Source organism: Bemisia tabaci, chromosome 5 (assembly GCF_918797505.1).
Source record: "Bemisia tabaci chromosome 5, PGI_BMITA_v3".
Taxonomy (NCBI): domain Eukaryota; kingdom Metazoa; phylum Arthropoda; class Insecta; order Hemiptera; family Aleyrodidae; genus Bemisia; species Bemisia tabaci.
This window is the reverse complement of record NC_092797.1, coordinates 2,755,574-2,780,885: the sequence shown is the minus strand read 5'-3', so window position 1 is coordinate 2,780,885 and position 25,312 is coordinate 2,755,574. Positions and strand designations below refer to the sequence as shown.

The 25,312-nt window shown below is 40.5% G+C and overlaps 2 protein-coding genes and 1 long non-coding RNA gene across 4 annotated transcripts in view; 2 read left to right on the top strand and 1 right to left on the bottom strand.

Moving 5' to 3' along the window:
- LOC109037332 (uncharacterized) overlaps positions 1-5,838 on the top strand; it is a 91,314-nt gene extending 85,476 nt beyond the window's left edge. The window contains exon 4 of the mRNA XM_019051934.2: positions 214-5,838. Within this exon, the coding sequence (XP_018907479.2) occupies positions 214-2,982 (2,769 nt within the window). The 3' untranslated portion in view covers positions 2,983-5,838. The remainder of the gene's footprint in view (positions 1-213) is intronic.
- LOC109037325 (uncharacterized) overlaps positions 1-11,998 on the bottom strand; it is a 35,434-nt gene extending 23,436 nt beyond the window's left edge. For both annotated transcript variants that reach the window (XR_011899963.1, XR_011899962.1), the window contains exon 1: positions 11,625-11,998. This is a non-coding gene — a long non-coding RNA (uncharacterized lncRNA). The remainder of the gene's footprint in view (positions 1-11,624) is intronic.
- Positions 11,999-12,148: 150 nt separating this feature from the next.
- Positions 12,149-23,984, top strand: LOC109037316 (UDP-glycosyltransferase UGT5). Its single transcript, XM_019051918.2, has 7 exons — positions 12,149-12,172; positions 12,435-12,708; positions 14,011-14,204; positions 16,872-17,343; positions 20,430-20,661; positions 22,144-22,366; positions 23,583-23,984. The coding sequence occupies exons 2-7, from the start codon at positions 12,532-12,534 to the stop codon at positions 23,869-23,871; spliced, it is 1,587 nt and encodes a 528-aa protein (XP_018907463.2). The 5' UTR covers positions 12,149-12,172; positions 12,435-12,531; the 3' UTR covers positions 23,872-23,984.
- The last annotated feature ends 1,328 nt before the right edge of the window (positions 23,985-25,312 follow it).

The following is a 25,312-nucleotide window of genomic DNA, read 5'->3' as shown; positions in this document are numbered from 1 at the left end:
ATGTGTGACCCGAACCCATCGGTATATATCGAAGTACTTCAAATGTCTGACCCGAACTTCGGCAGCTGGACCTCAAGTTTTTAGATACGTGATCCGAAAACTTCAGAGATCCATATGACCTCAACTTCGGGTCCCACGCACGAAGTTCTTTTCTCCGTGTATTACTCCTATTGGAACGATAAAATAACATCAAATTTGTTTTCATGATTACAGGACCACGTTCAGGATCCCGATCCGAGGGACTACTACTCATCGGTCGACGAAGAAAAAGGCCCGAAAATCACTCTCTTCTCCGCCTCCGGTGTCCTGAGCGACGAGTCTCAGTTCTCAACGCGGACCGGCGAGCCGCGCGCATCGACGGAGCCCAGCGCCACGGCCAACACCGCACAAGGGGGCTTCTCTTCAACGACCCCGTACCCACCTTTCTCGAGCCAGTACTTCGAGGACGCCAGGGACAGCGCGTCCAACACCGAGAGCCCATCGAAAAGCGAAGACACAGCCACGAACCCGTCCACCGATCAACCCTCCGACAACGACATCAACGAGACCTTCGACGCCAAGCCTTACCGCCCCAGCTACCTCTCCTCCAACTACATCGAGGACTCTCAGCCGAGCGAGTCGAAAACCTCCTTGCTCAGCGAACTAACGAATGCCCTCCGCGCTGCTTTGCAGGAGAATCCGGAAGATGGCGCCAACGGCAGCAACCTGCACATTACCACCTACTTGGCGGATACCAACGCAGCAGCACCGCTGAAGAACTACACCGCCGAGCATAACGAAACCTTAGCGAAACTAGCGGATTCCATCTCGGCGTACCTCGCGCACGAAGATGAACAAGACGCGGCCACCGCCACGCCTCCCAACGAAGCGAATGAAACACCGATATTCGAACCCACAGCCCCGATTGAAGACCAAAACGTCACCCCATCTATGAAACCTATCATTGTTACCGATTTGGTGTACTACAATACACAGCCTCAACCGAATGACCCGAAATCCAATTACAACTCGCAATCGAATGATATCCAGCAGTCCAACTACAGCCCGCAGCCGAGCGACAGACCCAACTACATCACCCTACCGAACTACAGCCCGCAACCGAATTACATCCCACAGTCAAACGAGATCCCGGTCGCTAACTACAGCCCCAACCCGCAGCCCAACTACATCACATTGCCGAACTACAGCCCGCAGCCAAACTACATATCACCATCGAACGACGTTCAAAACGCCAACTACAACGCCCAAACCAACGATGGCCAACAAGTTAGCTACGTTTCCTTGCCTAATTACAGCCCGCAACCGAACTACAGCCCTCAGCCGAATTACAGCCCACAGCCAGCGTACAGCCCGCAGCCTGTGTACAACCCGGCTTACTACTATGAAACCGAGCCGGTCGAATATCAAACGACTCCAACAGTGGAGCCGGCCGGAAACAGCACGAGTCCCGTCGGTGGAGTGGAGAGCTACAGCAACGGAGAATCCGGCCAGTTGAAAGTTCAGGCTCAGCGTGACGTCACGTCCACAACGGGAACCACTCAACATACGACCACCGTCCGAGAGGCGTCGACTCCGCCAACCGTAAACGCCGAGGACCGGATCACCGGAACCACACAACAGAGCTACGATTACTCATCCTCGGCCTCGGAGCAAGTCGAGGTCGCAAACTTGAAGAACTACGAGATCTTCGGGCAGAAAATCGTCAAGGACAGCAACAAAGAAAAGAAGGAGGTGAGCGTGGAGAAGCAGGAGCTCGAAGCGAAGCCGGTCTACACCACCGTCGTCGAGATCCAGAAATCCATCCCCCTCGAAATAAAAGAGGTCGGTCAAAACAACTACGACGTCTTCGTCGACCCGAGCGCCAAAGCTCCGAGCCCCCTACAAGAGGTCATCGGGAACAACGTCGAGTCTCAACAAACGGTCGGCGAGTACCCCCAGCCCCAAAGGCCGCAAGGCGAGTACCAGCAGCAGACAGTCGAGTACCAACAACCCCAACAAACGCCCGAATACTCTCAACAACCTTTATTCCAGCCACAATTGCCATCATCCGAGTACATGACTCTGGAGCAATACCAGGCACAGAGGTACCAGGAGGGTGCCCAGAACGGACAGCAAATGTTCCTGATCCAAACGCTCCCAGCGCTCATCCCAGCCGAGGTGATCGGCAACACGATCCACCCTCTTCGCGAACAGCAAGAACAGATGGCCTCCGAGAACCAACCCTACGCGTCCCACTACATCGATCAAATGGCGGCGGTGCCTGAACCCGCTGTTGCTCCTCCTCCACCACAACAAAACGTGATTGTAAATCTCGAACAACCAGTACCGCAACCGCTCAAACACCATTCGCTCCACTACAACTTGATCAACGAGCCACACTACGGTCGCCCGGCCATACCGACATACAGCCCCATCTTGTACCACCGCCTCTACGGAGACAAAACCAACTCCCACAAAGGGTACAACCAAGTCAAATCGCACCCGGTACAGATCCCCCACGCGGTACCGATCCCTCTGACAAAAATCCTCCCACCAGCACCGCTGCCCGTCCCGATTCACTACGCCCCACCGCAGTACCAACCACCCCCTTACAACCCGAGCTACGCCGCCCCCGTTAACTACGCGCCGATCCGGGAGTCGGCCCCTGAGAGTCGGTTGCCTTACGGGCACAGTTTCCCCTACGGGAAGTCGAAGATCTCGATGGAGAAGTTGCGGCAGCAGATCTTGAGGTACGATCCCCACGCGAGGAACCCTCCGTTCCGGCCGAGCATGCAGCTCTACGATTCGGTGTACCCCCCGCAGATGTTCTACGAGGAGAGGGTCATCACGAAGAGGGGCTCCGGGGCTAGGGGCACGAGAGGGACGTACTCCAAGAAGCTGTGCGTCGAGTACGGAGGGTTCAAGCCTCCGCTCATCCCGTCGGTCGAGATCAAAGACGACCCCGCGACGAGCTTCGCTAAGAAGAGCGACGAGAAAAACTAGGAGCTCGCATTATTAGTGTAAGATCTTCAGTTGCCATGAGTTGTCAGTGATTATACCTTTCGGTTAGATTACGCTCTAGTTAAACCTAGCTAGTCGCAAATTAAAAGCACTGGATTTGTGATAGCAGCGGGCTGATTGTTGAAATTGATAGACAAAGCCATAGGCAAAGAAGACATAAGGAGTAAGGAGCTAATTATTGGTTGAAATAAGTGGTTCTTATAGACTAAAGGAGAAAAAGATGGACTAACTGTAGGGTCTCTCGTGAGTTGCCGTTAGCTAGTCTATTGCCTATCTTCTTTGTCCACTGCAAAAACCCACCTACGCCAATAGAATCCCTATATATCCTATCTCTATATCCTCTATATCCTATGTCTTCTTTGTCTATAGCTTTATCTACTTGTTTCAATAATCAGTTCGCAAGGTTACAGTGGCGGGTAAGATAAAATAACTTTTCACTGTTGTGTCCCGAATATTTGATTTGCCCTTACCACACGGAGAAAATTTCGCAAATGGGGCCTGGGTGCTTCGAATTTAGAACAAGTTTTTGGATCTTCTATCCAAAAGTGTGAGGCTCAGCCGCTGAAGTTCAGGTCACACATCAAAGGTGATTTGGAACTTTGTTTGAAACTTTTACGGAGTCAGCCAAAGCACCGCAGTACTTTATATGTATGTTTGACTTGCACTTTGGCAGCTGGACCTTAAGATTTTGGATGCTCAATTCGAAAACTTCAGAAATTCACATGACCTGAACTTCGGGTTCCACGTATGAAGTTATTTTTCCCGTGCATAGATTTAAAAAAAAATTACTAAAATTTGTTTTGACAAAGCATGCCATCTTCGATAAAAGTAGCTTTGAGAAGGTTTCCTATTGCACATCATTAGATCAGTTTTAATCTGTACCACTAAAAATCTAAAACTTTTCGCTTTGTTTAAGTGGATTTTCTGAGAGTTTTGGCAATACTTCAATTGTTTATGGTTAGAAGACGTTTTGTCTCACATATCCGCGTCGAGGATCATTTCAAGCAAGTCAACGCTATATTTCAAATCACTCTAGACAGAGAAACGTATTATTTTTTTATAATTAAGTCGTAACTGATGAGGACGAATTATGTAAAACGAGAAAATTTTGTTAAAAGCTACTGAAAGCAGACATTTTTTCTCCTGGTATAAGGTGGTTCGTCATAGAAAAAATTGAATATTTGGGACACGGAAGTAAGCGGTTATTTGATCTTACACAGACGTTAAGATCACTTTTGAATCTCATTTCGACGGTGAAACTACCAAACCACGTATCTCGGTTTGCGACGTCGCAGACTTCCTGCCATACTTTATTTTCTAAATAGAAAACTACTCAACGTCAATTCGTGAAAACGTCCGTGATTTTTCCTCTTTGTGCGGAGAAAAATCTGTGAAAATTGTAAGGAATGATATTGATTTGATCTCCTTCAAAAAAGTAAAATGTGAGTGGAGATTTTTAAACACCGCAAACGAGATACGTGGTCTGGTAGTTTCACCGTCGATTTGCGGTTACGTGCTGTAAAATATGATGGACACAAGCTAGTTGCGCCTTCCGTAAAAATGTGAATATGACGAGGATTTGATGAATGCAGAATTGAAAGGACTGGCGGAGAATCGAATAATGTAAAAATGTTTGCACCATGACCATTGAGATCAGATCATACATATGCAGTCACTTCTTTTTATTTTTTAGAAGCCTAAAAAATTCAAATACATATAAATTTTTGCGCTTGACGGCCTAGGACGGATTTTTCAAATGAGGACATTCAAAGCAGGTAGTTAAAAAGTTTGGTGCGTGGACGAAGCCTGTGATAGAAAAGCTCTCGTGGGAAATTCAATTCATCAAGTAAAAAAGGAACTTTAAAATTTTAAGTATTTAGTGAACATTCTCTTTTAAAACGTAGACAAAAAGTTATGCGCTTCCTAATTCATTGCTGTGTTTATTCAACACAGACATTTTCTCCCAATTGAATGGGTTAAAAACGTAAATTTTTGAACATGGAAAATCTGAACTTTTTGAAAGTGGAAAAATGGAGAAAAATGTAAATTCTCAAAAGTATTTCTCTCATGTACGTTCATTCTATCCGAAAAAGTAAAGAAAGGCTTGTTGAAGATTTTCTTTTGATCAAGATATGCTAGAAGAGAGATCCGTGGAATATTAAATAGGTATATTCCAAAAAGCCAGGATTCATTCTATTCTGATAAAAAATTTGAGAATATCTTAGTAAATCACCTTTAAGAAACAATTTCCGAATCAAAGAATGCAAAGCAAATTTACAATTACATTCAATAAAATATTCTCATTATTCGTAGTCTCTCCGTTAATGCCATATAAAATCTGTTTAATTTTTTATTTTATTTTTATTTTTGGACCCGAGGTAAAACCATGGTCTTTTTCGAACATTTCGGATCAAAAGTAAATTTTGGTGCATCGATGAAACACGAACAACAGATTACCTGATCTTATTGCACGTTAAAAGAGGGATAATCAGTGAATCTCGCTTTTGAAAGTCTGCATACTACAAAATTTACCCACCTTTAGAATTCCACGCCAAATTGATTGAAACGATTAGTTTTGATTGAAATCAAATTTGCTTGAGATGGACACATTTTAGTAATGAAGTGGTTTGTCTCACACATTATTTTAAGAACGGATAAATATTTCCAATGTATGTTGGTACCTCTGTAAAAATATTTTTAAATGTACATATCAATTGTATAAAGGTTAAATTATTTTTAGTTGTTATCATGATCGTAAGCCAAATATTATTTATTGATTTTTGCTGTAATTATAATTAAGGGTGCTCATAATTGAAAAAGTAAACTTTTTTCTTTCTATTGGTTTTGAACTTCTTTTTGATACCTTGCTTTTTAAATCAGTCTCCAAAAGTTGATTCTATTCTCATTCGGACAGCAGGGATCTTCAATATATCATTCACGGTCATCGGCGATTATTGAAAGTTGGCAGCAGTGTTTTTTCTCAATTTAAATGCGTGTAAAACAATCGATCTTCGGTAAGGCAGCTTGTCTCACTTAAAATAGATATTTTTAATGGATTTAAACGGAGGAAAAACAGTGTTTCCAACTTTCAAGAATCGCCACTGTGCACGATCATCTTGAATAGTTTTCGTCCCCAAAAGTATTCAAATAATAAATCTCTGGTAAAGCCCAAACCTGAAAATCGTTTGAGCACGAATAAAGTGTTAGGAATATTTTTAGACTACTTGGTCATAACCTAAATAATTTTTTCTTCAGGTTTTGCGGCCTTTTTTAGTATGGTTAGTTTCAACGCTGTGTCCAGGCCAAAAAATTAACTTCCACTGGATTTGTCCGGAAAATTTTAGTCAAAATTAGTCATAGAAACGGGGCAATGGTAGAAATTCGAAAATCTACATTTCGTTGGAATCGCACTAAGACAGATTCTCCTTGACTATCAGTATAATGATGATGATGTTCCGTCCTTCAAATTGGATCACGTAGGAACTGTATGAGCCCCCTTACCTCACGCCACTTAAAATAAACTATTTACACAAATGAACACATTATTCTCGAAAGATTGGCATCATCATTTTTTTTTATTCTGGAACACATGTTAAAATTGGAAAATTGAAAAGGTGTAATGGATCGTTCCCCCTTATCCGTATCACGCTCATTTAAAGTAAAGGTGAGGAATGAGAGATTATGGCACAGGATTGAAATAAAGTTTACGGGTTTATCCCGTTGACTTAAATCATTAGAAAGATACTAGGGGGCTATGCCCCGTGGCCGCTACACGGCCAAACCCCCAGAGGGCGCTTTGAGCTCTCTTAGGCCCGGTCCGACAAAAGAACGACCAAAAAAATGAAAAGATTTTCATACCCGTCTCTCATTTGTCCAATCTTCCTATGGCCGGGAGCAATTGGACCAATAAGATTCGAAAGAAAAAAATCGTCATTTATTTCAAACTTCACGCCAAGGCTTAAATGAAATAGAACGAACGGAACGGAGCCTTTCGTCGCTTTCGGATATATATAGTCTGTAGTAAAGGAGCGTACCTTCGATTGACTGACTTTACTCCGATTGAGCACTGGGGAGAATTTTATGAGCCGCTGTCCGCGGCGCACTATGGTCCAGAACTCAAAAATAGGAAAAAATAAGTCGGTTTATGACTGAAAAATCACGAAGGTTTCGACACTGATGATTTCTGAGTTGCTGATTTCGAATTTGATGCCAAAGTGCCGAGATTCAAACACCCTGACCTATTAAATGTGGGCAAGTTTATGGCACGCTGCGTCGCGGCGTGGTGCCAGCTCGAAACGCGCATTGGCGCCTACAAACCTAAGGGGATACTTCAAGCATTGCGAAATGCGTGAAGTAGCCCCTTACAAACCTAAGGGGATACTTCAAGCATTGCACAATGCTTGAAGTAGCCCTGTAGGTTTGTAGGCGTCAGTGCGCGTTTTGCGCTGGCAGCACGCTGCCGCGGCGCGCTCCTGGCATCGCTAATTCACCTCAGCTCAGCTTGTAACGAACCTCGGTGGCTGAGCGGATAGGATGCTCGACTGCGGAACACGCTATTCCGAGGTCGATTGATGATCCTAAAACTTGCTTAAGACTAAATAAACTCCGAATCATGATTATTGATCCAAATAAGTCCCAAAACTCATTTTCATCAGCCAAATAAGCGATTTATACTGGCTTAGCGGTTCAATGAATTAGCGACTTCTGTTAAATAGATCACTCCGTGGTAAATTACTTTTTTTTAATTTTCTTTTTAAATTTCCGACTTTTAACATTACATTAGAATAAGTGTAATAATGAAAGGCGGGTCGTGCTGTCATGCGCGCTGCGGACGGCGGCTCATGAAATTCTCCCCTCTGCTCTGTCTACTTCACCCAACTGACCGACCAGATTCAACATTTCCCGCTTCTTTCAATTTTGCCCCCCTTTCTAAGCTTCCTGATCTACTATTATATGAAAAAACCTGGGTATTTTTTTCAAAATCTGATTACAGCGGGCTCAAAGACAATCACCTGTCGATGACCTCAAATATCATGGCAATAGGCCCAGTAAAACGCACAAACGAACCCTGACAAAAAATAAAAATTTACATTGTTTAAATGGGAAAATTCGCAACTTTATCACGTAGTATAAAAAAAACCTGGGCCATATTTTCAAAATCTGAATAAAACGGGCTCATTTAGAGACAATTGCCCTTCATTTTATCATCAAATTCGATATTTTTGAGTCCGCAAATTGGCAACGCTGCCGCGGGGGGCAAAAAATTTTGTATGGGCATGAAAATTTCAGAAAAGTCACATCTTATACCAGGTTAATACATACTAAAAGTTCAGATCGGTCACGGCAAGGATGAGAGAGAAAAGGTTCAACTTGCCGCCCCGTGCTCAGTGTGCTATTTTACCCTTAAAAAACCGCAAAAATTCGATTATTTTTCAAAAATCTCAAACACTCTACTTCGAAATTGGCCAAAACCCCATCAGGCAGTACCCTACTACAACTTACAATTTGAATTTTTGATTTTGAATGGAAATCACACTCCGAAACCTTCATTTTATCATTAAATTCGATATTTTGGAGTCCGCAACTTGGCAACGCTGCCGCGGGAGCAAAAAAATTTGTATGGGCATGAAAATTTCAGAAAAGTCCCATCTTATACCAGGTAAAAACATACTAAAAATTCAGATCGGTCAAGGCACTGTCGATAGCCACAAAAATCATGAAAATCGCCTCAGTAGAACGCTGGAACTAAGCGTTACCAGATATGCATATTTAGGAGGTCTTGGAGCTCATAGTATAGACGTAAACCTAAAGATTGTGCCTACAAGCCGTACCTCCAACGCAACGTGTAAATGAGAAGTTGAAAAGACAGTCATTATTAAGCATTACTTTAAGCTACTACCTTTGAATGTTGAGAAGTAACCAAAAAACGAGCTACCGAAATCAAATGAAAAATCAACTATAGTATTAAACTCTCAACGACACAACGAATATTGAAACAGTATCGAACGATAAATGTTGCCTCATGAAAGTTAAAAGTTCCTTCAAATTCCCGTGATGCCACCTCTGTAACACATATTCTACATCACTTAGGAATGCCGTACAGTGCGTGCTGCACTGCCAGCGCTGCCTCATCTTATTTTGTGGCATTAACTCATGGCAGTTGATCATGTTTCTGTAATGAATGTACATGTGTGTATTCTGAGAATCAAACTCGCCATTGACTTCTATTTTCGATGTCTCGAAGTCCGAAGCTGATGGTATTAGATCGAACTTCGAGAACATTTTATGATCTGATCTCGCACAAATACGGAAGTCACAGAGACCTAGCACTCCAACTACTTACACCTAGCCTACGCGGATAGCCTATTCCAAAAAACTTACTTTTGGATTTGAAGTTTCCTTAAAAGTTACACTAATGCTGGAGTTTCTAAGTACATTTTTTTTTTATAGTTCACTTTGGATCAAAATTTCTCCTTTAAAAAAAAAATGCTCTTAACGTCCCTAATCTAAAGGAGGTTTACTTCATAGTACATATCGGCGGTGTATCTACAATCACGTATCTCGTTTATAGCAGTGTTTGAAAATCTCCGCTCTTGTTAAACGAGAACAATTCGACATAATTACTTGAAGTTCTCGCATAATTTCCTTCGCAGAGTGAAGAAAAATCACGGCAGTTTTTAAGAGGTGCCGTTGAGTATTTTTCCATTTAAAAAATAAAGTATGACAGGAAGTCTGCAACGTCACAAACCAAGATACGCGGTTGCAGACTTACAGCGTCGATATTTGCCGTGCAATAAATTCAGTAGTATTATCGAGGGGAAGCGAAGCATTCGTATTACACAAAATAGTTTAAAATTCGATAAATGATATATTTGAGAACAAATACAGATATTCTCCAAGAAATAAGGGATACCAAATGTTACGGAGCAATCTCACCAGTTCAAGTCATTTCGTTGGATGTGAAATTGCCTCTACGACAAATTGAAGGCGTTTTGTGAAGCTGCGGGCATACATAAAAGTTGGGAAAGAACAGTCTTGGTTGTATAGGAGCGAAAAAATCAGTTTAATTCAATTTCAAATCTCAAGAGGGTTATTGGAGATTTATCGCTACCGCTGAAGTATCTTCAACATGCATCTTGCATGTGCATGTACTTAGATTCATTCCAAGGGTCAAATGGATAAACACATTATAATATCCGTATCTCACTTTCACACGTAAGATATTATTAGTCCTTATTACTTTCTGCTACTAATGATAAGTACCGGGTCTCAGGTTATTCTTCCATTTTTCTTTGTAAAATCCGGAGAAATGAAGAATTTTTTTTTTCGAAATTCTTTTCCCAAAAAGTTACTTATGTGCAGACGAGAGAAAAGTATGCCAGGAGGAGATTGGTTTTTGTCACCTCCGGTAACCATAGAGCACTGGTAATGGGATTGCTGTAAATTTTACTATTAATACTTGTGAGCAACATCATAACTTGGACTAGAAATTCAGGTTGTGCCTAAAATTAGAAATGAACATCGTAGGAGCTGCGATGTTATGTTTTCCCTTGCGATAAACGAAAGAAATGAGGGACATTTTGTTTATTTAGAAAAAACCGAGTCTATAATTTAGAATTGAAGCGTATCTTGCATTATTCTGTTTAAAAACATTTTAAATTGATGTTTCGAGCCTGAAATTGAGTTTTTGGGACATTTTCCCCCTTAGAGGGGAAGGGGTTCGAAGCTTTCATTGGAACAATTTTTTTTCAGAATCATCATTTGGTTTCAAAAATATAACTCGCCCTCCTCATTTTCTGAAGGCTTCTTAAGTTTTAAAGCAAAATATACAAGCAGTAAGGAAGCTGAGCTTTGGCTACGCTACATTGACGCGAGCAAAATAGAATAAAGAATAGCTGATGAGAATAAATCGTGCCATTTAAATTACCGGTTCTCTTAAGAATTTGAAAACCCCATTATTTTCATCTACTGTTCCTTATCTCAGCATGTCAGTTTTTTCATGTGGGAATCGTTTCTTCCGATGTGAAAGCACATACAGATTCAACTTGAAAACACGATACTTTCAATTATTGGACTGCGTTAACTAAAAAGGACCCAAGCCACATCAGCTATTTCTTTTCATTGGACAATTTAATTTTTCACGTGAAAGCAGTTGTGCGGATTTTTGTGCAAATTTCAGTGAATTTTTTGCAAAGTACGAAGCAAATGCCTTGAAATTTTTAAACAGTCTCTTGTAAAATTTTAAGTTGTCATATTGTAAATCGGCAATAGTTAATGTGGCTTGGTTCCTCTCTGCAAAATCCGGTCCAATTGGATTTCATTTTACGGTTGGATTGCCTCGTGTCAAAACGTCCGTTGTCCAATACAGAGTCTCATAATTGCAGTGGTTTCATTTGCCCCACGACACTAATGAATAAGATTGTTCTCTTTAGTAAACGTTTGATTATACTTACACCTATAAAATTGATCCAAATTCCAGACGTCTTAAACCACCTTGTGTCTAACAACGGAATAATTGTCCACTGAAATTCTGAAACACTATATTGGACATCGGACGTTTTCACCCGAATCGAACCGATTCATTTGGTAACTACAATATCTATTTCATCCTAAGAAACCCTTACCTGCATAGGGAATCTAATGGTACATACGTTATTGCTTCGAAACTTAGCCTGAAATTGTAGTTCCTAATTGCAAAACGTAGTCCACTTTCACCACCATGTTAAATTCGATCTACTCTATCACTAAGTTCCTCCATCTTCGCCTTGTCGGCGGCATTGCTCTTCTTTACGGGATTACAATGATGTCATTCACTTCCACGAAAACTCTATCGATGAAGAGCATCTATAAAGGGAGCATTACAAATTGAATTTCAAGTACGGGCTTGAAATCGTTATCAGTTAACTCGTCGCTTGGCTGACATAAGGGCGTAACTACACATTGAGAGGAGCCTGGAAAAGCATGGAATTGTATGGAGCCCGGGTTTCATCGCAGATTGTAGTTACGCCCTTATGTCAGGTAGGCGACGAACTGTCAACAAAGCGCTGATAAACATGACATAAAACAGATTAATCTTTGCTGCACTAGACGCTGCTGATCATTATTTGAAAATAGACACGCGTCTCCTAAGAGCCGATGTCATAATTAGCAAGAAGCTGTGATAAATTTATAGGTCTGAAAAAGTTTTCTTCATTACTATTTCTTCACTGTGATATTGTGCTAGGGGTGCGTTAATTATTTCAAGATAAGTACGAATCAATGAAAAAATACTCTCCGTGCAGTGAGCAAAGGTTAATAAGATAAAGTAACACAAAATTAACGCCTAAATACGTTTGATTCTTCCAAGACTCAACCAGTGATGTATTACGCCTTTTCATAGGAGTTTTTTGTATTATATGTTGCAAGAAACATAACTTTTTTGGTTTTTTTTTCAGTTAGATTGTGCTTATCATAATTTCAACTCCCGAGAGCTTGAAATTGAAAGTTCGTTTCTCAGTGCAGACAACCTGTATCTAAATTAAAACTATTGCAATGGATCTACGTTTTATTTCTATTATTTTGACGACTATAGCTAGCATTGACTGCCTAAAAATCTTAATTATCTATCCCACTCCGTCTTACAGTCATCAGCGAGCAATTCTCGCCTTGTCAGAGAGACTTCTGAAAGATGGCCATAAATTGTTCGTGATCAGTCCAAACGCTGTACCGGTAAGTAATCAGAATCATATTTTCTAAAGACTTACCTTGTCGCACCGTACACTCGGTTATTATTATTATAATCAAGGATCATGTCCGTAGTCGGCTCAAAAATTGTCTGAACGGGACAGTCCAATTTGAAACCGTTTTTTGAAAATGCAGGTGGAAAAACGGCGTGAATTTATTAGTTGAGTTTCAGAAAGTATGTTTGAGCTTATTTAGTATTACTATAAATAAGTAAGTGCGAAAAAAATCATATGAGGTAATTTATCCTTAAAATTGGCATGAAAGAGGCAAAAATCAGTTCAAGTTATTAGAAACTCGTTGAATTTTGAATGCAGAGTTCCTTTGCGGGTTATGTGTAAGCATCTATCTTGGATCAGAAAAAAAGATATAGCGGTAAAATTTGAAAAAAAATTCTGAGGAGCCATGAAACATCTAAACTTTCAGAACTGTCGATGGTTGGTGAGTTGTCGCAGATTTAAGCTGCAGTGCGACCATAGCTCAGGGGTGTTTAGTCATGCTCGAAGCCTCCGTAGTTTAGCACAATACTATTAGACTTCGTGATCCAAAAATTCATTTTTTTTTGCATAATCCATCAAGTTAGCGCCTGGCAAATAGAAGATTAGAACTTTAAGAAGTTTCTTTTGGACAAGAGGAAAAATTCTCGTTGTTCCTACAATAATCATGGTGGATTCCAAGTCCCAAAAACTTTTCTACAGTCGAAAGCTGCGATGCCACGTTTGAGAGAACAAATGTTTTGGTCCTGGTAACTGATATATCATTGTCGGTAGAACCAAAATAATTGTTACTACAAAAGTAATATTGTAATCAGGGCTAGAGAAGTATGTGGGACCCCTAAAATCCACTACGAAGTCTAAAATCGACGCACCGCCAATTTCAGACATTTTTGGAATTTCTTGAGGAAACACACTTTATTTTTTGAAGAGCAAAGGTCTAGTGAGTCTTCATTTGGACTGCGCTAAGCAGAAAGGAACCAAGCCACGTCAATTTTTGACAAATTTAATTGGGCAATTTAATTATTTCCATTAAAACGGTCATGCAGATTTGTGTGAAAATTTCAGTGACTTTTTTGCATAGTACGAAGCAAATTCCTTAACATTTTCGAAAAAACTCACACAAATGTTCCCTTGTAAAAAATTGAAGTGTCCAGGGTATTTTGGCGATATCTGATGCGGCTTGGTTCCTTTCTGCATAACTTGGTCCATTTTAAATTATGCTCGAAAATTAGTCAGGAATTATATTGATGGTATGCGTGACCGATTGAATTGAAATCAACGAATTTTCTTCCAGGGAATGGAGAGTAACCATAACTACACATACGTGGACTTGTCGTTCTCATATGAGAACTTTTCAGAACGCAAAAGCGAGGACACCGTTAACTTACAAACACGTATAAGTAAATGGAACCTGCCTGCTCTTATGCAGAACTTTGCGAGAGTGGCTAAAGTACAATTTCTCAGTAAACAATTTCAGGAATTCAAGAGGTAAGAACTAGCGACTACTGCATAATTTTACATTTTGAAGTAAATAGATATATACACTGATTGCGATAGACGCAAGAGTTGTAAGACATGTAAGTTGGAACTTTTTAGCCAACGTGCGTTACAAATCAGCATAAAGCTGGAAATCTCAATATAGAGGGAAAAACTCATATGAGCACTATTTTCCCTCAAAGAGCTATGCTGTTTGGTGCAATACTAGTTACAACCATTAAGGAAGCTTATGAGCTTTCCATATGAGCTTTTTTGCTCTGTATTGAAATTGCCAGCTTTATGCTGATTTGTAACGCATGTTGACTAAATAGATATACACAACCAAAAAACAAAAACAAAAAAATAGAAAATATATAAAATTAGGATGAAAGTAATCATGATAATTTATCTCAAATGGGCTGCGTTAAGCAGAGAGGAACCAAGTCACATCAGCTATTGCCAAATTCAACTGGACATTTTAATGTTTTACGAGAGAACGTCTGCGCGGATGTCTTTGAAAATGTTACAGGGTTTTGCTTAGTACTATGCAGAAAATTCACTGTAATTTGCATAAAAATCCGCACAATCGTTTTTCATGTGTAAAATTGAATTGCCCAATTAAATTTGACAAAAGCTGATGTGGCTTGGCTCCTTTCTGCTAAACGCGACTCAAATAATCATAGACGTAATATAATCTGCCAAAGAGCAAAGTTCCTACGTCCATTATTTTCAAGGAAATCCCCCTCCTTAAAACACGGCTGTTTGCGACATTCGGGTACGGCAGTTATTTAGCGGAGTGCATAACATGAAGCAGACAGGGGCAAAAGGTGCCTCAAAAATAACTTAGATAACATTATCATAGCCTCAAACGGGTTTTCTTGGATTGTATGGTTACTTTTGCATGATTTGATACAAATGCAACCGAAAATCAGCCCTCCTGTAAGTTTGAGGATGAAAAACGAGAAATTTGAGGGATCGATTGTTGAAGTTGGACGGCGCTGTCATCAGCTCTCCGGACGTTTCATTTCAAACGCTTAAATCAAAATCATTATTAATATTTGGACCGCGTTAAGGAGAAAGGAACCAAGCCACATCAGCTATTGCCGTTGGGAAATTTAAATTTTTACATGAAAACGGTTGTGCGGATTTTTGTGCCAATTTTAATGCATTTTCTGCATAGTACAAAGCAAATTCTTCAAAATTTCCAAAGGAATCCGCGCAAACGTTCTCTTGTGAAAAATTAAATTGCCCGATTAAATTTGGCAATATCTGATGTGGGTTGGTTCTTTTCTGCAAAAGGCGGTCCATTTATTACATTTTATTAGTAAAGTAAATTATGTTAAGAAACTTTGTCGACCCATGATTCTTGAAGGTTTATTAGAAAGTATCCAGCATCTAGAACCGAACATCGACATTTTTGACCCCTAATCGTTTTTTTGTTTTTTTTTTTTTTTTTGCTGTATTGAATGATTTAAGTCCCCACGTTGATGCACATTTTGCCCTTCTACGTCACAAATATTGATATACAAATTGTCACTTCATTTTCGATTCGTAGTGACTGAATAAATTTTGGATATCGACGAAAATATCGATAGGATTAACGTTTGCCTACGAAGACCACGGTTCCTGTTCCTGGAGACGATTACATTTTATCAATGAAGCAGTTCTGCGAGGAAATTTTATTATTGCTTCAAGTGCACAGATAACCTACTAGGTGCCTGATGCTCTACTACTGATACTACTTGATGAGGTAATTCCACAGTGTCTGTGGTATGCACAACCCGTGGATGATGTCATAAGCCGCGTTTTTCGATAAGAGATATCTGTGCTAAAATTGGATGTAGAGACTTGGCATTTGAACAGATTTTATAATTTTCTGCCGTTCTGAGGCAAAAACTACAAAAATACTTTTTTGTGATTAGCGCAAACTGATATTTGTAAAAACCAAGGATATTTAGTATATTAGTATAAAGATAGTATAATACTAAAGTAAATTCATCAGTTTCAGACACACGCAAATTCTCCAGAGGCGTCATCTCACCAAAATGTGGAGCAAATGACTTTTTTTTTGCTCGTCGAAATAGCACAATACCAAATGGACTGAGTTCATCAGAAAAGAACCGACCCATATAAAGTTGAAACTGAGAATAAGAGCAGGTCAGAAGTTTTAATCCTGCATAAGGCTCAATGTAGAAAATAAACTTTAAATCCTCTTTTCACAAACTAATTTCTGTTTCCGATTTTCAGTTTTTGGCAGGAGAAAATATACGGCTGACGGAACTCAAAAACATTCCTAACTCAATTTTTCGAAAATGCGGGTTGGTTCCTTGCTGATAAACTTTGACCAAATGTAACTTCTAATGCTCCGAAAAAATGTAGCCTCTCTCACGCTATGATCCAAAACCTATAAATTAATGTTTTATAAAAGTCAATTTTTCCAAAGTAAAGTAAGCACCAATAAGTAATCCACAGTAATTTTAAGTAAGTAACTCAGTAAGTTTTATCCATTACCTTGGATTTGGATCCAGGCCTTCTGAAATGCAGGGAGGCAATTGCTCTCCCTGCCCCCCCCCCCCCCCTCTAAATGACGCCTTAGAAATTCTACATTTCATGATTTTCTAATTTTAATAGCATGACACAAAGCCATCAAATAACAGAAAAAAATTATTTTAATTCCAGTCGCGTGGAGGCGGAGCGCTTGAAATTCGACCTCATCATCGTGGAGACATTTTACATCCCATGGCAATCAGTACTGAAGCCTCACATAGGCTCCGCGCCCATCATCTCCATGTCAACGGTGGTCCAAGACTTCATGGGGGAGGACGCGGTGGGGTCCATCGCGCACCTCTCCTACTTGCCCTCTATGTTTAGCAATTATCGCCCGAACATGAACCTCTTCGAGAAAATTGAAAATTGGGTTTCGGATTACTACGTGCGGAACGGGTATTGGTCAGCTCTGGAGGCGACGGCGAGAAGTTACTTCAACGAGGTCTACGGCCCGGGGACCGAGAAGTTGGTGGATGGATGTTGGGGCCAGGTCGATCTGATTTTGATGGCCACCAACTCTATGTACTACTACCCGAGAGCTCTAACTCCCAACGTTGTTGAGATTGGACCGTTGCATCTGAAAACCCCCGGGAAACTGCCCGAGGTAATAGACGAATGGAGGATTTGCAGGTGTCCGAAATTTGATGAATTTCGTGTTTAAATGGAAACTACTGAGTGAACTGAACACGAGGATACCCTTGGTTCATGAATTGAACAATTATTGGAGAAGATATGACAAAATGATCTAATCTGCTAAAATACACGTGTCTAAATGGGAAATGCCGCCAGATGTCGTCACGAGGTGGTGCATTTTCTCATTTTTAAAACTTTTTTCATACTATTTCCCATATCAGAAAAAAATCATAAAAAATACTGTGAAATTGGCTCTTTGAGCACTTTCAGATGAAGCAATAAAACATTTGCATCAAAATTCCGCATCGTTTGCGATCGAATATCATTAACAGTACCAAGTAATGGAAACCCGAATCAAAATTCCCATCATAAGGGGTTTTGAAAACTGTATTCCCAATTACTCCCGAGTTGGAACGGCTGTCAAAATCCGAGCAGATTGTTTCTAGGGCTTTTGTCACTTTGCAGTGCTTTTCCTGCTGGAGGGAGGGGGCCGGTTGCCAGTTCTGATTGTATAAGTCGTCGTTCCTCAGACACAGTGGTCAAGCCCAAAAAAAAGGACAAAAATGTACCGAAAAACGATTTGCAGGAAGTGAATCTATGGTACGTGTGGACTCAAAATCGCTAAAAATCAAAATCTTGGCTGATCCTCATTTCGAGGTATAGCAATTTGAACTTTTCATGGTAAATGCAAGTTTTCTACTGATTTTGATCCTTTGTTTTCATTAATTTATCCATTGCATTGGTTTTGATCAGTTCACGTTTTCATTTTTCGTTCGATTCATGTCGATCGAATACATACCCTCTCCTTACAAGCAGACAGCTACCTATCATACTCTTTTTTTTAACTGAACAATTCACCTTCCATTGCGTCTGCAGCAATTGTTATTATGAATATGTTATGCGTGCTGATTTCAGCTAATTACATACTCGACTCCCTGAAGGCGTTTTATGTGCACAAGTAGCGTCATCTGTCGGAAAACGAACGATGTAGGGATTAAGCGATTCATTCAATCTCACTTCTGTTGTTCTCCAACAGGGTACACTACTTTCGCACAATAAACGCCTTCAAAGAGTCAAGTATGTAATGAGCTGAGATTAGCATGTACAACATATTCGTAACAATAATTGCTGCGGACGCAGCTGAAGGCGAATTGAAAACAACCGTACAATGTACGTTGAAATTTTTTTAGCTCTGTAGTTAATATTATTACTAATTAAGTGTTGTATTTTATAGTCTTCATGGGGGGATTCTCGAAAACTTATCGAAATAAACTTACTTTAAATATATATAAAGTCGCTTTACAACGCACTCTAGCGTTCTACGACACCCAAACGCCACATAATGCCTGTCTTCCCAGAGGTTATCGGACAACTGACACCGCAACATCTCTTCGTCAACGCCCTGACGCCAACCCTTTACGGGACGTCCCCGTCGCCTCTTCCCAGGTGGTACCCAATCCAAAACTTGTTTGGGCAGCCTCTCCTCCGACATTCTTTGCACATGTCCATACCAGCATAACTACCTGGACATGACGTCGTGCACGATATCTTTTTCAACCTTTATCACCTGTTGAATTCTCTCATTACGGACACGGTCCCGTCTCGAAATGCCGGCAGATCGCCGCCAAACATCCATTTCAGTTGCCCTCAACATTTCTTGCGTTCTTTTCGTCAAAGGCCACAACTACAATAGAGCACGATACTTTTAACGGTGGCGTCATATATCCGGTGCTTGTTTGCCTTTGAAATGCTCTGATCCCAGAGCACCCCGTTCGGCATCGCAATGCATGGCTCTCCTGCCCTGGATGATCCTGTCCTTAATTGCTCTATCCATCCTTCCATCCTGATCGAGCCAAACACCGAGATACTTATACTCGTCACACTCTTCGATGCGCCGTCCACCCTCAAGCTCTATGCTTTGCCGTTGATGCGCTCTCCCACGACCAGCTTCTCTGTCTTGGACACACTAACATCCATGCCCCATTTCCGATATTCTTCGACCAACTTCCGCGTCATGTAATCTGCATCTTCTTCATCTTGAGCTACTGCGATCTGGTCATCGGCAAAGCATAGAGTATAAAGGGTCTGCCCATCAAGGAGTGGAACGCCCGTTCCCGCAACCAGGTATACCTTAAATAGTGTTGGTGACAAACAACAGCATTGTTTTAGCCCTTTTGTGACGAAGAAACCTCCGGACAACTCTCCACGAGATTTAACTCTTGCTATCGTCCTGTTATAAAATGACTTAATTGCCCCCACAAGTCCTTTGCTAATACCCTTTTCTTCCAAGGCTTCCCAAAGCTTCACCAACGGCACGCTGTCATAAGCTTTCTGAAGATCCACAAATACCAAGTGCAGCGATTTTTAGCGATTTTAAGTCTACACTCACCTTCTGCAAATCGTTTTTAGGTACATTTTTGTAGTTTTCTTTTTTACTTCAAGACGACTGTGCAGACTGAGGAACGTAACTCGTTCCAAGGTTGCAAAATTGACTGCAAAAATTGAATTTTTCCCAGAAGTGTAGCTGTGCAATGTTTGTCTATTTTTTTCTGATTTTTGCATGATATCGGAGAAAAAGTCAGTGAAAATGTATGTAAAAATGTCAAGATTTTCCGGTAAAACTGCAATTTGCTAGGGAGAATTCAGCAACCTTGAAATTTATTGACATTGTTTTGTAGAACGACGAATTGTCTAGCGCTATGCGTCTGTAGTCAAGGTGCTGCCACTTTCTCTGCAAGATAACCAAAATCAAACATGCAACTATTTTAACGTCTAAGTAGCTTATCTTGCATATCAATCAAATTAAAGGCAAGTCATAATTCTCGCTCTTAAATAAACTAATCTAGGCTTAATACGTGAAGGCAATGGGTTCAGATGTATGATACAAATTTTTCAACCCGTGAGTGGCTTTAATCGATCGCCATCGGATTAATGCGCCCTATATTTTAACTGTTCATAATAAGGCAATGACTAAATGGGCCAGGGTAAATTAAACCGAGCTCTTATGTACCAATTTTATTTTCAAATCTAATTCTCATTCTATCTACTGCTTTTTAGAATCTGCAAAATTGGCTGGACGGAGCAGAGAAAGGGGTCATTTATTTCAGTCTCGGGAGCAACATGAAGAGTAAATCTCTGCCTCTAGACGTGCGACAGAATTTCTTGAAATTTTTCAAGCAGCTGCCACCGGGCTATCGTGTGCTGTGGAAATGGGAACTCGATACGAAAATTCCTGGCCAGCCTGAGAACGTCCACTCCCAGAAATGGATGCCTCAGGATAGCGTGCTGAGTGAGTAATAAAACTTTACGTCGGTAACTAGATCGAAATCAACAACCAAAAGAATTGATACGCTCATATTACCGCTTTGAACGCTATTTTGAAATGAAAATCTAACCACCATCGCCACATTTACAACCTCTATCATCACTTTTGTGACACACACACATCATCCTCTTCATCATCACCCTCACCACCTTCAATTCCACCCTTGCCACCGTCACTACCAATACTCCTGCTTTAAACAGGACTAATATCGACATTTCTACTACCATCATCCTCTACCGTCATAATTTTACGACCTCCGTCGCCACTTAAACCACGAATACCGACGTCATCGCTGTCTACCAAATTTACCACTGCCACTTTCATTACCACCAAAACCGCTGTCATCGCCATTAATGTAATCATCCCTTGGAAGCGTTTAAAAAGGAGTGAACACAAATGCACGTGAAATAGTTAAAGAAACAGTCCACAATTGGACGTATTTCTGTCAAACGGAACTATGTGCATATGACGTGAGCCCTGTTATACATGTATTCTTATGGATCTTAGGGCTCATGTCTTAATGCACATAGTTCCGTTTGATAGAAATACGTCCAATTCGTCTTCTCCCTCACGAAAGAACGTAACTACATTTCAATGTTGCAAAATTTCCCCACGCAAAGTGCAGTTTCACCGGGAGAGGCTTGGGAATTTCTGACTAAAAATTTCACTAGTTTTTCTCCTGATCGTACCTTCCATAAATCAGAAAAATGTTGGATAAAAGTCTCTTAGTCATTTTCCGTAAAAAAATCGAATATTTTGCGTCAATTTTGCAACCTCGGAATGGAATTACGTTTATTTGTCTAGGAAACAATGAATTGCCGAATTATTTGACAATTTGTGGAATTTTATCAAAGAGTCCGTCAAACGTGGGTCTCTTTTTGCGAGAACTCAGGGACTTCATTAAAAGTAGCCTAAACAAGAACGCTCCTCTAGTGAAAGTTTTAGCATGAGTTCAAAACTCCTTTTGGCAAAACAACGTTGCAAAGTTTACATTTTTAATCATAAAAAATGCGGGATTGTATCATCTAAAGGTTTCATTTATGCCACATTTGAACAGTATTCCTAAACTCCTCCAAAAAGGGGCACGGAAAGGCCCTTAGGTTTTCATACTTAAGCCGGAAAAAAAGAGCACAAGGTTGTTGGATGATTGAGACAATTCCAATTAATTGTGGTAATATCCCATTAAATTAGGTTGCAAACCCAATATTGCGGTACTACTCCATCTTGAGTTAAGCTATTACCACAATCAATCGGAAATGATCATATCATTCAACAAATTGGGGTAGTGCCACAATTTTCGGGAATAACCCCCAATAATTTTTTCCCGAGGAGCCATATAATTCATGTCATGGCAGCATTCAAACAGGTGCGAAAATATGAGAGGAAAAAGATGCGAGTCAGAATGTTAAATTAAATTTGAGATTTTTCAAATATTTTCTCCCGCAGATCATCCAAAGGTAAAAGTGTTCATAACCCAAGGAGGTCTGCAGAGCTTCCAAGAAACAGTGCACTTTGGAGTTCCAACGGTTGGAATCCCTTGGTTTGGCGATCAGGAATGCAATGTCGCCAAGATGGTGGACGCTGGAATCGGGACACAACTGCTCCCGCATGAGCTCCATTCCTACGAGAAAATCAAATCAGCGCTGGAGGCTGTTCTGTTCGATGACAAGTGAGTTTACTATAAAAAAAGTAAAACTGCCATTTTCTAATGATTACTGGCTTTTGATATGAGTTTCCTTGCTTTTGGCGTGTTCGATATATTTTAAGATGCTTCAAAAGTTAAAACTTTTCACAAATAAAAAAACACAAACAGACATTCACATTTTGTGGCCGAAAATCATTGGAAAACAAAATTGACACGAAAAAGGACTGAGCGCTACGCACGTTGCTATTATATTACGACTCCAGTTTTCCATGTAGATCAGAACACGGCCCCGGTGTAGGAATAATTAAGGGGCTTGGCAGACAAGGCGCATAAGTGAAGTTTTTGCTATTTCGAGAAAGTGGTGTTTGAAATTTCAAAATTAATTGGAGCCTTATGGTGGAGTGAAAGTTCGAACAGACTTTTTGATGAATACAAATTGAAATTTTTGAGCGAATTATTCACAGAATATTGAAGACTAGCATGAAGACTAGTATTACTTGAAATATTAATACGTCAATTTTTTCAAGAATGCACTTATTCGCCTTGTCCTCCAAGCCCCCCAGTTGTGCACCCGTGCTTCCGTTTCTTGCGTTGCCTTGAAAGTCTATGACTTATTTTAGACTCAACCTAACGATTTTAATGCTAGCTGCGTTTTGGTATTCGATGGAGATGTTGCATGTGTGAGGAATTTGCGATTTGACTGTTGATACTTACGTATAAGTTCGCGAGAAACACGATGGTGCCACTGGTTTTCTCTGAAATCAACTCCCAAGCTCAAAAAAAGCTCTCCAGTTGAGGCCAAAATGAAAGGGATATCCCACGCTATCCTGAGAGTCCACCTCTACATCAAGACAAACCCTCCATGCGAAGATAGGGAGTAAATACATTAGCATGGTTGCTGTGTTTTCAGTTTTAGAGTCCCCAAATAAAGTGGCAACCCTGCTAATGTATTTGCTTCCTATCTTTGCATGGATAGTTTGTCTTGATGTAGAGGTGGACTCTCAGGATAGCGTGGGATATCCCCTCCACTTTGGCCTCAAGCTGAGAGCTTTTTTTGAGCTTAAGAGATGATTTCAGAGAAAACCAGTGGCACCATCGTGTTTCTCGCGAACTTTAACGTAAGAATCGACAGTCAAATCGCAAATTCCTCACACATGCAACATCTCCATTGTTTATGATTGACGGTTCAAGTGAAACAATATTTAATTAGTTAACTGACGTGATTTTTCTTCTATTCTAGATATGCGAAGAATATGAAACGGCATTCACTGATATCTCGCGATTTTTCATCCAGAGGCATGGATCAAGCGGTATTTTGGGTCGAACATGTTGCTAAACATGGCGGGGCGTCTCATCTGAGACCAGCGACTGCCGATACTACCCTGTTCCAATATTTTTGCCTAGATATAATTTCTGTCATTTTAGTTTTAAGTTGTTTCATTTTAGGCATTGTTTTTCTCATCATGAAAGCATTAGTTTCATCATTTCTCCTGACAGTAAAATCTAAAACGAAGACGAAAACGCAATAAATCCTGACTTGTGATATGCCTAACATTATTCGATGACTTCAAATAATTTCATAGGATTAATTTATTTAAATACAATTTCGACATATCGAAAAGAAAGATTTGTACTGGTTCAATCGTTGAGTGTTTTCTTTGGGAATTTTCCCTTTCTCTCTTTCTATTCCCCTCCCCTCAATTCCTGATAAACCTCACCCCTGATAAAAATGTTCCGTGCGCATTTGCATAGAAATCACCTGATTTTCAAGAAAAACGCATGGAAATCAATTGGTTTACATGAAATTCGCATGGAGTTCAAATCATATCCATGTAACTTGCATGGAAATGATTTGATTTCCACGCATCGTGGAACTCAAGTGATTTCCGCGCGGAAACGTCATCGTTTCCATGCAGTCTGCATGAAGCTGTAATTCTTGTCATGCAGTCTGCGTGGAAATCTTATCTTTGCCGTGCAATAAGCATGGAATCGTCACTACCATTATATTTGAGGTGCCTTAAAAAGTGAATAATGGAAAATTATATTGAAGCCACAACAGCTTTTGAGTAAGTTGCGATATTGTAAACGGCGGCTCTCACAGTTTTGCATGAAAATACGATGACCAAAGAAAGAAGACTTGAAAACCACAATCTGAATAAAGCGTTTAGGTTTTTTTTTTTGAAAGAAGACTGACAGACAAAAAAAATCTTATTATTTATAATAGGAGTGAGGACGTGGGCTCCGTGAGCCGTGCTACATCGACGCGCTGTCAAGTCTCTTTCATGCCGTGTTTCTGAGTTTTTTCCTTGTGTGAAATGGATCCCAATTCTCCGGGAATAAACTTTGTGAAGTGTGCTCATGAGCAAATTGCTCATCTTTGCAATCTTTGTGACATTAAAAGATCTAACTTTTTCACCAAAAAATTCTGGTGCTCGCACAGAATTTTATTTCAGCAGTGCGGTACTTGCACTAACCTTCCAGTGTTCCCTCCCCCTTCAAGTGCTTTTCCACCCTTAGGAGATAGCAAAAAGGGTAAACAAACTATCAATGTTCGCGCTGCAGGACCTCTTCCCTCTCAGAAAAGTGTGAAAAAAGTGGCCTCCCAAAAAAGTGTCACACTATTACAGTGTGAGCACAAACAGTCGGCTCATCTCTGCAAAAAATGCAGTGTTAAGGCAGCTATTGACTGCAAGTGTATACACAAAAAATACCCCTTCAAGTGCTCTATGTGCAAAGGCTTGCCCTATAGCCCTGATGACCTCGATGCACCCGAAGCTTTCACTGATTCTGACTCTGACGAAGGGTCAACTGATCCAGAAGTAGAATCCATGGATTTACAACCCATCATTTCAGATACCCAGTCTTCGGAGTTTCAAGGTGTTAAAACAGATAACGACAGCTTCCAGGTTGTCACCCACCACAAGAGAAGGAAATCTATCCCTGCAAATAGGCCACCAGTACCTGCGCTTA

What these genes read in the sequence shown, in the direction of transcription:
- LOC109037316 (XM_019051918.2), top strand. Translation starts at nt 12,532, where the DNA reads ATGGATCTACGTTTTATTTCTATTATTTTGACGACTATAGCTAGCATT. An exon ending in CAATTTCAGGAATTCAAGAG is followed by an intron (nt 14,205 to 16,871) that starts GTAAGAACTAGC and finishes TTTTAATTCCAG; the next exon opens with TCGCGTGGAGGCGGAGCGCT. An exon ending in GCCTCAGGATAGCGTGCTGA is followed by an intron (nt 20,662 to 22,143) that starts GTGAGTAATAAA and finishes TTTCTCCCGCAG; the next exon opens with ATCATCCAAAGGTAAAAGTG.